At 56.3% G+C, this 11,410-nt stretch overlaps 1 protein-coding gene across 1 annotated transcript; it reads left to right on the top strand.

The window, feature by feature from the left end:
* Nucleotides 1-693: 693 nt before the first annotated feature.
* On the top strand, nucleotides 694-11,211 carry ST14 (suppression of tumorigenicity 14). The gene is made up of 18 exons (XM_009273004.2): nucleotides 694-850; nucleotides 1,089-1,216; nucleotides 1,815-1,885; nucleotides 2,359-2,519; nucleotides 2,995-3,030; nucleotides 3,428-3,665; nucleotides 3,838-3,977; nucleotides 4,420-4,517; nucleotides 5,097-5,206; nucleotides 6,170-6,300; nucleotides 6,598-6,702; nucleotides 7,731-7,838; nucleotides 8,296-8,403; nucleotides 8,608-8,736; nucleotides 9,125-9,311; nucleotides 9,510-9,784; nucleotides 10,062-10,198; nucleotides 10,736-11,211. The coding sequence occupies exons 1-18, from the start codon at nucleotides 694-696 to the stop codon at nucleotides 10,895-10,897; spliced, it is 2,481 nt and encodes an 826-aa protein (XP_009271279.1). The 3' UTR covers nucleotides 10,898-11,211.
* The last annotated feature ends 199 nt before the right edge of the window (nucleotides 11,212-11,410 follow it).

The following is an 11,410-nucleotide window of genomic DNA, read 5'->3' as shown; positions in this document are numbered from 1 at the left end:
TTCCTGGGCGCCTGCCTTTAGGACCTGCTCTTCATTAGCCAACACGTCTTGTCCTGAGAGTCTGGCTGGTCGTGGGCCGTGGGGATGCCTTGTGTGTTCATCGTCGTTTTGTGGTTTATTTCTTTTAATCGGTATCTGCGCTGAATGAGAAATCCCAAGCAGAAGTACAGGAGTGCTGTGTTGGCCCAGGAGACTGTAGAGAGTTTTGTGCAAATGTAAAGGGAGGAATTAGCTCGGTTTCTTGTTGTACAGGAATGCTATTTATAGCATGCTGTGCTCCACGAGCTGCGGGTGACACACCTGCCACATAGCGAGCACTTTTGTAGGGGTGAATTTTTGTCTGCAGTTTCATCTGCCAGCAGGCAGAGATTTTGGAGGTTGTGGGCTTGTGACCTAGCATGGTCACGGGGGTGTGTGTGGACTTGCTCCTGAGTTTGCTTGAGCTGATGACCTTGTGTTGCCCCCAAAAAGGAATTGGGTGTGTGCGGAAAAGCAAAGCAAAAGCCTCGAGGGTTTGTCCTGCCGTGGGGTGGCTGCGGAGCCGCCGGCGCCGAGGCATGCCTTGTGCTCTCGGCGATGGGGAGCTGCCGTGGACAGGTAGCTCTGCTCTAGACTGCTTTGTGGTTGGACCTCTCCAAACCAGGCTTTGGGAACGGCCTTTCCACCGTCCTGCCCTCTCTCCTCTCCTAGGACATGAACAACCTGGAGGAAGGGGTGGAGTTCCTCCCTGCCATGAACTCCAAGAACATGGAGAAGCACGGCCCAAAGCGGCGGGTGGTCGTCACTGTCGTGATCGTTGTTTTCCTGCTCATCTCCCTCGTCACCGGCCTCCTGGTTTGGCACTTCAGATGTGAGTATGACGTCTGGTGGGTGGTGGCATGTAGGGTGATACCCTGGGAGCATATCCACATGGAAAAGCTTCGTTATCTGGTGTTGCTCACATGTGCCCTCTCTAGCTCTGGGAAGGCTCCAGGAAGTGGGGGGACACCATTTCCACCCCCCTGCCCTGACTGCTGTCACTTGGGGACCTGCTGTGCCGTGGTCCCAGCCCTGACTGCCCTTTCTACCTCTGATCTGTTGCCTTCCAGACAGGAACGTGGCCGTCCAGAAGGTTTTCAATGGCCACTTACGGGTTCTGAACTGGGACTTCCTTGATGCTTACGAGAACTCCAGCTCGCCGGAGTTCATCATGCTGGCCAAGAAGGTGAAGAGCACGGTAAGAGGTTTCTTGCATCCCTCCTCCTGCGAGCAGAACTTTTTCCTCTTGCCCCGTGGCCATGGGGATCCTGCACGTAAGGCTGCTTGGAGCTTTCTTGCTCCTCTCAGCTCTCCCCGCTCGCCACACTGGGCTGGGTGCGAGGAGCCTGCCTTTAAGCTGGGTCTTGGCATCACAGCTCCAGCCCAGTGCCACGGTGTCTTCCTGCCTCTGCCACCCAGCGCGTGCCGTAGGAGGCTGCCTGGGCAAATCTCAGGGTCGGTGGATGAGTCAGGACTGGGAGCTGAGGCAGGAGCGTGTCTGCCCTTCGTGCTGAAGCCGTGGCTGGTCTTGCCTTTCCCCTCAGACTCGGGCATTCATTGTGCTTCCCTCGGGGAAGAGCGGGGCGAGCTGAGTCAGAGCAGGCTGTGGTGTGGAGGGACTCACGGGGACTCTCAGCTCTCCCTCTTCCTCTCTTTGGCCCCTGCAGATTCCTGCAGCCAGGGATGCCGGGTATGTGCCCTGATTTTCCATAGCAGGCTTGAAGCTCTGTCTGTCTTTAGCCTTTCCCCCCTCCTCACTTCTAGACATGCTGAACACCCTTCTTTAAACCTTTCAGGTGGAGGACATCTACAGGAGTCATGCAGATATTGGCCCTTACCACAAAGAGACAGTGATAACTGCATTCAGGTGATTATTAGGTGCTGTCTGAGCCCTGTCTGGGGGTGGAGGAGGGCGGTGCTGGGATGTCACGCAGTCATGGGACCCTCATTCTTGGGCTGCTGTGGACGGAGGCACCTCATTAGCCACCCTGAGTGACACAGTAACGGGTGGGCAGTGAAAAGCGACCTGAAAACGTGTATTGTTTTCTGCCAGTCCTCATCACTGTGTGCTGAGGGAGATGTCTTGGGAAAATCAAGGTATGGTGCAGTAGAGCCCTATGAACCGCAATGGGTGGTGACTGGCAGCTTTGAAAGGGACTCCCCGGGCTGGCAGGGGCCTTTGCCGGGCGCAGTTTGCTTATCGTGTCATTGAGACCCTCCCTTCCCCACGGCCATCCTCCAAAAATGGCTCATCAAGTAGCCTGGCCCCTTCTTCTACTGATACTTGAGCCCTCCTGTGTCTGTCCTTGCTCTCACCCCATGATCGCCCTTCACCTGCAGCGAAGGCAGCGTCATTGCCTACTACTGGTCAGAGTTCCTTGTCCCCAAGTACCGGGAGGAGAGTCTGGACAGGGCGATGGCGGACAAGCAGAGCCTGGTCCAGAGGTGGAACCCCCGCTTGCGAAACCCCATGCTGAAGGTGGAGTCGGTCATCGCTTTCCGTGAGTGCTGGCTTTGCGGTCCCTGGGCCTCTGCGTGGGACTTGCCGCGGGGGAGGGGGGGCCGACACATTTCGCTGGAGGGGTAAGCTGCCAGTCGCAGCCCTCTCTTGGGTGCCTTCGGCTGCGGGGACTGCTCTAAGGGTGAATGTAAGGACCCGGCTTTCACAGCACTGCTTTGATGGGCCCCGCAGCCTGGGGAAGGCTGCGAGGACCGCTCCCCTTCGCTCAAACGCTCTGTGTTCTCCTCTGAGCCCATCTGGAGAGGGACAGGGATGAACCCCCTCTCCTGCAGAGGAAAAGCTTGATCACTCGGCTCCCCAGAGCCCAGGCGGGAGCAGCGTCCCCCTGGCCAGCTTGCAGGGGGAGAGCCCACAGGCAAGGCCAAATCAATGCGGGTCCCAGGGACAGCTTCAGCTTTGCACCCAGGGACTTTCCACAGCCCAAAGGATGACAACACCTCTGTTTTCTCCTGCAGCTGCCGACCCCAGCATAGCTCACTCCGCTCGGGACAGTAAGTACAGTTCTTCAGTCTCATAGCAGCCTCTCTGCATCCCCACACCTCTTTGGGGCGGCGGTTTCCCTTGCTGGGTGGGGAAGGGCCTGAACAGAGGTGCTCTGCGTGCAAGGCAGACCTCCATGCGCTGCTTGGAGCTGGTTTGGGGTCGGCCAGACCGCGGCACAGGCCTTGCCGTTATCTAGCAGTAGTGTGTGGCCCTGGCTGCCCTTCCCCAGTGCCTTGTTTTGTAGACGGAGGTTGATAAGCAAGGGTGCTCCCTGCGAGAGGCATCTGCCCAGGGACAACCTGCAGGCAGACGAGGAAGTACAAGCGCTGCACTCTGCATCTCGGGGAAGGGCAGGGCAGAACCTCCTCGTTTGCCATGTTAACTCTTCCCTGCTCTCCTGGGCAGATAGCTGCGTGTTTGCCCTCCACGCCAAGGAAGGGGAGATCACCAGTTTCACCACGCCGGGCTTCCCCAACAGCCCGTACCCCAACAACGCGCTCTGCTACTGGACACTGAGGGCGGATGCCAACTCCATCATCAGCCTGACCTTCAAGACGCTGGAGCTGGAGCAGTGCACAGATGACAGTGACTACATCAAGGTGTACAACTCTCTGAGCCCCGTGGAGCCCCACACTTTGGTCAGGTGAGTGTCCCCATTAGGTTCCTGTACGGCAGCAAGTCCTGGCGTGAAGTGGCAGGGTGATACTGAGAAGTCCTGCTGGTAACTGAGCTCCTGTCCCTGCTCAGAGATGATCTGTGCTGCTTGAGGCTCTCTGTGCAGCTGTGTCTAACGGATTTTGTCCTTTACTTCCTAGGCTCTGTGGGAATTACGCCCCTTCCTACAACCTGACCTTCCTGTCCTCCCAGAACGTCATGCTCATCACGTTAGTTACCAATAAGGAGGGGAGATTCCCTGGCTTTAAGGCTGAGTTCTTCCAGCTCCCGAAGATGAAAGGTGAGCAGAGGCCTTGGCCCAGTTCCCCCTCAGCTCTCCCTGCCACGGGCAACTGAAGAGGGAGGCGCAGCTGGGGCTGCGGTCAGTTTGCCAGGGATGTTTCCAGGGCTGGGAGACCTGGAAGCAGGTCACATCTCGGCTCTTGGAGCTCGCCTTGCCCATGGTGCTCTCGGCTGCTGTAATGATCTCCCCTGAGGAGGCCAAAATAAGAATTACGTTGGATTAGGCGTGCGGATTGATGTATGCAAGAAGCACCTAATTGATCTCCCGGGTTCTGTCCAAGCCTTGGAACAGAGCTGCTCTCTCCAGAGATCGACTTAACCTTGTTAGAGACTGTTGCATCTGCTTCCCTTCTTGCCTCGGGTGATAGCCAGCTAAGGCTTGGGAAAACCACGTCTCTTTACGTCTCTCACCTGTTTTCATCTTCTTGCTTCTCTTCTAGTCTGCGGTGGGACTCTGAAAGGAGAGAGCGGCACCTTCACGACTCCCTATTACCCGGCACACTATCCCCCAGCCATGGACTGTGCCTGGAACATAGAGGTAAGAACGAGGCCCTCCCTTTGCCTTAATTAGTCTGTCAAATGAACTTGGTTATGCAGGACACCGTGCAAGTGAGCTCACAGCAGATGCTGCCTGGAGACTTAAGAGTCTGACGTGACTGGAGGGAGGCTTTAGGAGCCGGTGCCAAAGGCAGAAGAGGCTGCGAGAGGCCTGAACCCCGCGTGACGCTTATCGCAGCCCCCAATAACTGAAGCTTTGCACAAAAAGCACTAGAGCACGTGGGCTTTGGGACAGGCCAGTCACTTGCTGGCACACCTGGTGGTGGGGGAAAGCTTCTGCCCTGGGAGAGCAGGCGCTGTTGACAGAGGTCTGGCTTCAACCCCCCCGCTCTCTGTGCTTGTTTGATCTGGGATTCTGGGGGGGTCAGTAAGGCGAGCAACTGTCTAAATGACAGGGTGGGCAATAGTGGCTTTTCAGGAAGGTGTTTCTTTTTCTGCTGGACTTCTTTCCTTTTTCAGTTATCTTCTGTCCTCCCCCCAGTCCCTTTTCCCACGGAACTTACTCCCATTTTCTGTGCTCCAGAAAACAACGTGCCACTGACTCTGCTTCCTTTTGCAGGTTCCCTCTAAAAAGAACGTGAAGGTGCGTTTCAACACGTTCTTCGTGCTGGAGCCCGGCATCCCAGTCAGCTCCTGCACCAAGGACTACGTGCAGATCAACAGCACGAGGTAGGTGTCAGGCGCTGTGCCCGACCCGTGGCTTTGGCCCTTCGAGTGGAGGGGCTGCGTTTCGTTATACGGCACCTTGTGCTTTCCTTAAACTTGCTGTGGGAACAAGTGTGCTGGTGCTTTTTGGGATATGATGAGGCAGGAGGGTGCTTGGGTCTGACCTGCTCTCGTAGCTCGATGCCCCGTGGTGAGAGGGGAGTAGCACGCTTGGTTCTGGGGATTAGACCCTGGGTTCGCTGCACGCTGCAGCCGAATCCCCCCCAAATGCTGTGGAACATCACATCACATGCCTCGCGTGCAGAAAGGCAGAAACATCTGGCGTGGTTTTGCTTGAATGAGCAAATCTCCATTGTTAGGGTAATGGTGGTGTGTTCTGTGATGCATTTACTGTTACACTTACTGTTTGCTATTACACAACCTAATGTGAGCTGGGCCGAAAAGATAACTTGGTACTGCGTAGGGGAAGGGGGAGCAGTGCTGTTTCACAACATTTTGGGCAAGGGAGCTGACCCTTCCCTGAAGAGAAGGGGTTTCAAAGTCAGCACCTGCAGCTGTGGCCCTGGCTAGTTCCTGCAGTGGTGCTTGTGTAAGCGATTCCTACCAGCCTGCGGTGGGACGGGATCCTGCGGCTTTAGAGGCTGCACAAATCCAGAGACATGGTGGATCTGAGATCAGAGACATCGCGGTGTCAGGCAGGGATTTGGGTGAACTCGCTCCCAGTTGTTTCCAAGGTCACAACTTGGTGGTGTTTGCAACTGGCCCAAACCTTCTGCCAACGGCAGCAAAATTCGCCTCCTGTGTGCAGACCTTGAGGTCCAGCAGCTCGTGCTGGAATCAGACCTGCTCTCTGTTCTCCTGCCCCCCCTTAGCCGTGTCTGGGCGTGTGAAGTGACCCTTTGTGCGGATGGGGAGTTCCAGGATGACCTGCAGCACTCCCTCCACCTTTGCTCTCTCTCCCTGCAGGTACTGTGGGGAGCGTTCCCAGTTTGTGGTGGCCAGTACTACCAACAAAATAGAGGTCCGGTTCCACTCAGACCAGTCCTACACGGACACTGGCTTCTCTGCTGAGTACCTGTCCTACGACTCCAGCGATCGTGAGTTGAAGTCCTGAGGCTGTGGGGGGAACTGACTGATTTGCCTGAGGTCCGGAGGCTGTCCCTCCTCTGTGTTTACGCTGCCCTCTAAATTGGGAAGCGCGCTTTTCCAGGGGATGGGAGCGTGTCTTTTTTTCCTGCAAACCTCCTTGTATTCCTGCTCCGTTCTGAGGAAAAGGTGTTTTTAATGCTGGATGCTGTAAGCAGGCACAGGGAACGTTGCGTGCTTTGGGGAAGGGACACAGAGGGGACGGCTGGAAGGCTCACGTGTCATTTTATCCCTTTCTCCCCTCTCAGCCTGCCCTGGCAAGTTTACCTGCAACACTGGCCGCTGCATTGACAGAAGCATGCGCTGCGACGGCTGGCTGGACTGCGTAGACGGCAGCGACGAGAGATCCTGCAGTAAGTCCGTCCTTTTGTTGCTTTTTGGCTTGTCACGGGAAAGGCCGCGCCGCCCCGGGGTGGCTGCGGGTATTTGCTCTGGGCTTGTTCTGGGTAACTAAGCCTTAGTGCTGAGGCTTTGCAGACCAGCTGCCGGTCTCCCTGCTCGCCTCGCTGGCTAGCACCAGCGCTGCCTCATTCCTCCAGGCTGGAGCGAGAGGCACTCGGTGTGGGGATCAATTTGGGATCCTTCCCCAGCGTAGGAGCTGTGGGTTCCTGCTCATCTAGCCCTCTCCCGGTGGGATCTCCTTCCTTTTTCAGTCCCTCCCAGCTGGGAATGTGTTTTTCTATTTAATCCTCAAGGCTGTTGTGGGTTTGGCTGAGCCTGGCTGAGCTGGGTGGTATAAAGGGATGTGTTTTGTTACCAAACCGGGCAGGTATCGCAGAGCTCAGCTGGTAAACCTGTGTGATACAGGGAGTTGTTTCTTTGTGCAACAAGTTGTCCTTTTGGATGAGCAGAGCTATCTCGTAGATAACGTTATTGTCCAGGGTCTGAAATTAATTAGAGGCGACGGGATCCCCTGCTTTGGGATCTCATTTGCAGGTAAGGGGCTGTATGAGGAAGAGCGTGCTGCCGGCCTGGCTGCCAGCACCGTGATCCCGGTACCTCAGGTGCTTTCCCACTGGTTGTAGCAAACACTTGGCTTGAGTTGTTGCCTCTGGCTGTCCTGCTGCTGTTAGACTGGTGTAGCGTGAGCTTCAGCCCTAACCGCCCGAGACATTACAGCACTCCAAATAGTTTTGTTCTCCAGAGCAGTGGAAATACTGTGCTGTAGCCCAAGTGCGTTACGTATTCATGTACGCCTGCGTGGCCCCAAGCTGTCGTGCTGTTTTCTGGTGCGCTTGTTCCCATGCGCTTGCACCCCCGCTGGGAGAGCTGCCCAGGTTTTCCCGCGATGCTGCGGTAGACGTGATGGCAGACGGGTCGCTGGTGACTCCACAGGAGCCTTTGCAGGTCTCTCCCCTGATTTCTCGCCCTCCCTTTGCAGCCTGTACCGACCAGCAGTTCAGGTGCCAGAACGGCTGGTGCAAGCCCAAGTTCTGGGTGTGTGACAACGTGAACGACTGCGGCGACAACAGTGACGAGCTGCAGTGCAGTAAGTAACTCGCCCCGCGGGCGGAAAGGGCCGTGAGAGCTTGAGCAAGGCGAAGGGGTAGACGGAGGCTCACGGTGCGGAGGAAGGCAGGTGCCGTGCCGGAAAATGAGCAGGCAAGGAACCCAAAACGCCGGCCAGCCGCAGGGCATGGCGAGGCCTCGCCTGGTGCAGCGTCCTCGAGCCAACGCAGGAGCCCCGAGTGAGAGCTCGGAGGAGAGAAACGAGGACGGGCAGGGGTGTAGGAAACGTGGGCTTTTGGGAAGGAAAGGGCTGCATAAATCAGTGGTGGTGTGCAGTTTAGAGAAGAAAAGACCGGGGGTGCAGGAAATAGGCGTTTGTATGTTGTAGCTGCCGAGGCTTTACTTGTCTCGGGGGGAAGGGAGATGGCCACAGCCGTGCGTTGGGGGTACTGTGGGATTTGTGCCCGGCCGCCTCTCAGGAGCTGCTCTTTCCCCAGGCTGTGCAGCTGACAGCTTCAAGTGCAACAACGGGAAGTGCATCCCCAACGCACGGAAGTGTGACGGCAAGGACGACTGCGGGGACGGGAGCGACGAGGGGAGCTGCAGCAACGGTGAGGATGGGCTGCGGAGGGGACCTCCCCTCAAATGCAGCCTCCGTACGGATTTCCTCGGGGCTGGGCATCCCGGCGTGCATTTTTTCACGGGGTGGCAATGTCCTGGGGATGGGCAGAAGAGGTGAAGGGCTCCTGAACGCTGCGACCTCCCCGGAACTGGGGCTAACCCCTCTCTCCCTTTTGTCCTGCCTGCAGCGATCCACACAACAGTCCCCTGCAAGGAATACACGTATAAATGCCGCAGCGGGCGCTGCATCAGCAAGCAGAACCCGGAGTGCGACGGGGAGCAGGACTGCGAAGACAATTCTGATGAGGACAACTGCAGTGAGTACCCTGGGGAAGGGGGGTCACGGGGTTCTGGGCTGGGCTGGTTTCTCTTAGAGAAACACTTCAGTGTGGCGGAGAGAGCCCCGGGGCTTTCCTGTGCGATAGCTTGATCTGAAAATAGCCAAGCTGCGTTCTTTAGCAGTTTGCGGAGTGTCTGCGTTGTTCAAGATGTTTGGAGAGGGCTTACACAGATAATACAGGGGTTTGTCTGCACATTTATGGACTCGGCCAGTAAATATTTTAGCAAATTCAGCGTTGTGCTCCCGTGCTGATGGCGTCAGCCGTCCCCGACATGGGTAACGGGGCACTTGCGCTGTGGGAGATAACCCAGGGGAAGGAATGGGAACAGGAGTAACCAAGTGCCCCTTCTCCTTCCCCGCCCCAGGCTGCGGGATCCGCTCCTACACGAGGAAGTCGCGGATCGTCGGCGGGCAGAACTCGGAGGTGGGAGAATGGCCGTGGCAGGTCAGCCTCCACGTCAAGGGCCAGGGCCACATCTGCGGGGCCTCGCTGATCTCGGCGAGCTGGCTGGTGTCGGCAGCGCATTGCTTCCTGCAGCTGCAGGGCATCAGGTAGGTGGGAGCCGGATCGGGGAGCGCCTGCTGTAGGCAGGACACCCCGAATGTCGCACTTCCATTTTCAGGCGTTTGCCCGACATAGGAAAAAAAAACCCGTTTTTACAGGCACTTCTAGGAAACTGTTTAAGGTAGCGAGCTAGCACGCCTGTGAGACGGGGCCTCACCCTGCCCTGTGTTTTGGGACTCGTGCAGGTACTCGGACCCCAGCCTGTGGACAGCCTACCTGGGCCTGACCAACCAAGGCAACCTCAAAGGCACCGACGTGCAGACGCGGAAGATCAAGCGCATCATCTCCCACCCCTTCTTCAACGACTACACCTACGACTACGACATTGCCGTGGTGGAGCTGCAGAGCCCCGTCACCTTCTCCTCCGTCGTCCAGCCCATCTGCCTGCCCGACGCCACCCATAACTTCCCCGTGGGCAAGGACCTGTGGGTGACTGGATGGGGAGCGACCGTGGAAGGAGGTGAGCGCTGGCGTTGCCTTGTTTTCGCGTGTGGCTTTAGGGAAAAGGGGGGCTGGCTGGACACAATTTAAATGTCTTAGCTTGCCTCGAGGCTGGAATCAAGCGAGATTCCCTTGGGAGCGCACAAAGCTAACGTCTCGGTCCTGCTGGAAAAACGGTATTCGGGGAAAGCGGGTTGTTGCAACGGGGATTTACCTGGTAATTAGTCGGTCGTTTGGAGCCTGAACGAAGGGAAATGCTGCGCGCTTTTCCTTACGCTGCCCCTCCCTCCTCGCAGGCAGCGGAGCCTCCATCTTGCAGAAAGCAGAAATCCGGCTCATCAACCAGACGGTGTGCAACGAGCTGCTGACGGACCAGCTGACGCCGCGCATGATGTGCGTGGGGATCCTGTCGGGCGGCGTGGACGCCTGCCAGGTAGGCCAGCGGTGCGGCAGCACTCGGGTTTATTGCTGTGAGGAGGAGCCTTAGTTAGGAAGACGGGCCCTTTGCTCGGCCCTTTTTATTCTGGCACTTCCACTCATATTGCCACACTTAATATACAACAAATCCACGTGGATCCTCCTTGATTCGGACAACGTGGAATGAGCGTGACCAGCAAATTGTGTCGACGCATGACTTTTAGACTCAAAACCGTCTCACCAGGTAGGAGGACAGTGTGCCCACGCTCCAGTTTGTTACCGAGAGCCTTATTTTAGCAAGGCAGGCCCCTTGTTTAGCTCTTTATTCTGGCGCTGTGACTCATATTGCCACACTTAAATATTTGTTTCAAATACACATACAGTTTTTTCTTGATTCAGGGAACGGGCAGGAAATTGCGCGGACGGCTGACTTAGTCTCAAAACCAATTATTCGGCCCTTGACTGGGGTTAGCCATTACAGAGTTTTTGCGATTTACTCTGTTTATCACTTTGTACTGGGTTGGTGCTTATGCCACTGTTTGTGTCTGCGCAGGGAGACTCCGGTGGGCCACTGGTCAGCGTGGAGCCCAGCAATCGGATGTTCCTGGGGGGTGTGGTGAGCTGGGGCGACGGCTGCGCGCAGAGAAACAAGCCTGGAGTCTACAGCCGGCTCACCAGCCTGCGAGACTGGATCGAACAGCAGACGGGCCTTTAGGGACGCGCTCGTCCCTGCGTGGACACGGACACCTTGTACACCGCTGGCTGGAGACACGTGGTATTGTCATTTCCTCCCGGCAGTGCAGCGCACAGCCTCGACTGTGAACTTCAACCCTCCCTCTACCTCGCCGCAAGCACCCGGGACTCCCTGTGCGTACTGAACAGCCAGAGGTTTAGTTTAGCCCTTAGTCTTCCCCCACACCTTGATTTCTAAGTTAAGAAATGGCCCTTGGGGGGTGAGCTCACGCAGCTCCCATGAACAACTCGAATGAGCAGTCATTCAAGGTACACAGAAAATTAAAGTTATTAATAAATTAAAAAAAAAAAAAAAAAAAAAAAAAAAAAAAAAAAAAAAAAAAAAAAAAAAAGACAAACACTTTGTGTGTTTAGAGGCAAACTTTATTGGGACAGGTTCAAAAACAACCTTTCAGAATATATTCTATCTCCTTCGTTTGTTTTCAAACTGCCGTCCGCACCCCTTTGTCTGGTCTTCAGTCATGGGGGGGGGGGG

Source organism: Aptenodytes forsteri, unplaced genomic scaffold (genome assembly GCF_000699145.1).
Source record: "Aptenodytes forsteri isolate BGI_AS27 unplaced genomic scaffold, ASM69914v1 Scaffold126, whole genome shotgun sequence".
In the NCBI taxonomy this organism is placed as follows: domain Eukaryota; kingdom Metazoa; phylum Chordata; class Aves; order Sphenisciformes; family Spheniscidae; genus Aptenodytes; species Aptenodytes forsteri.
This window is presented reverse-complemented; position numbering and strand designations above follow the sequence as displayed.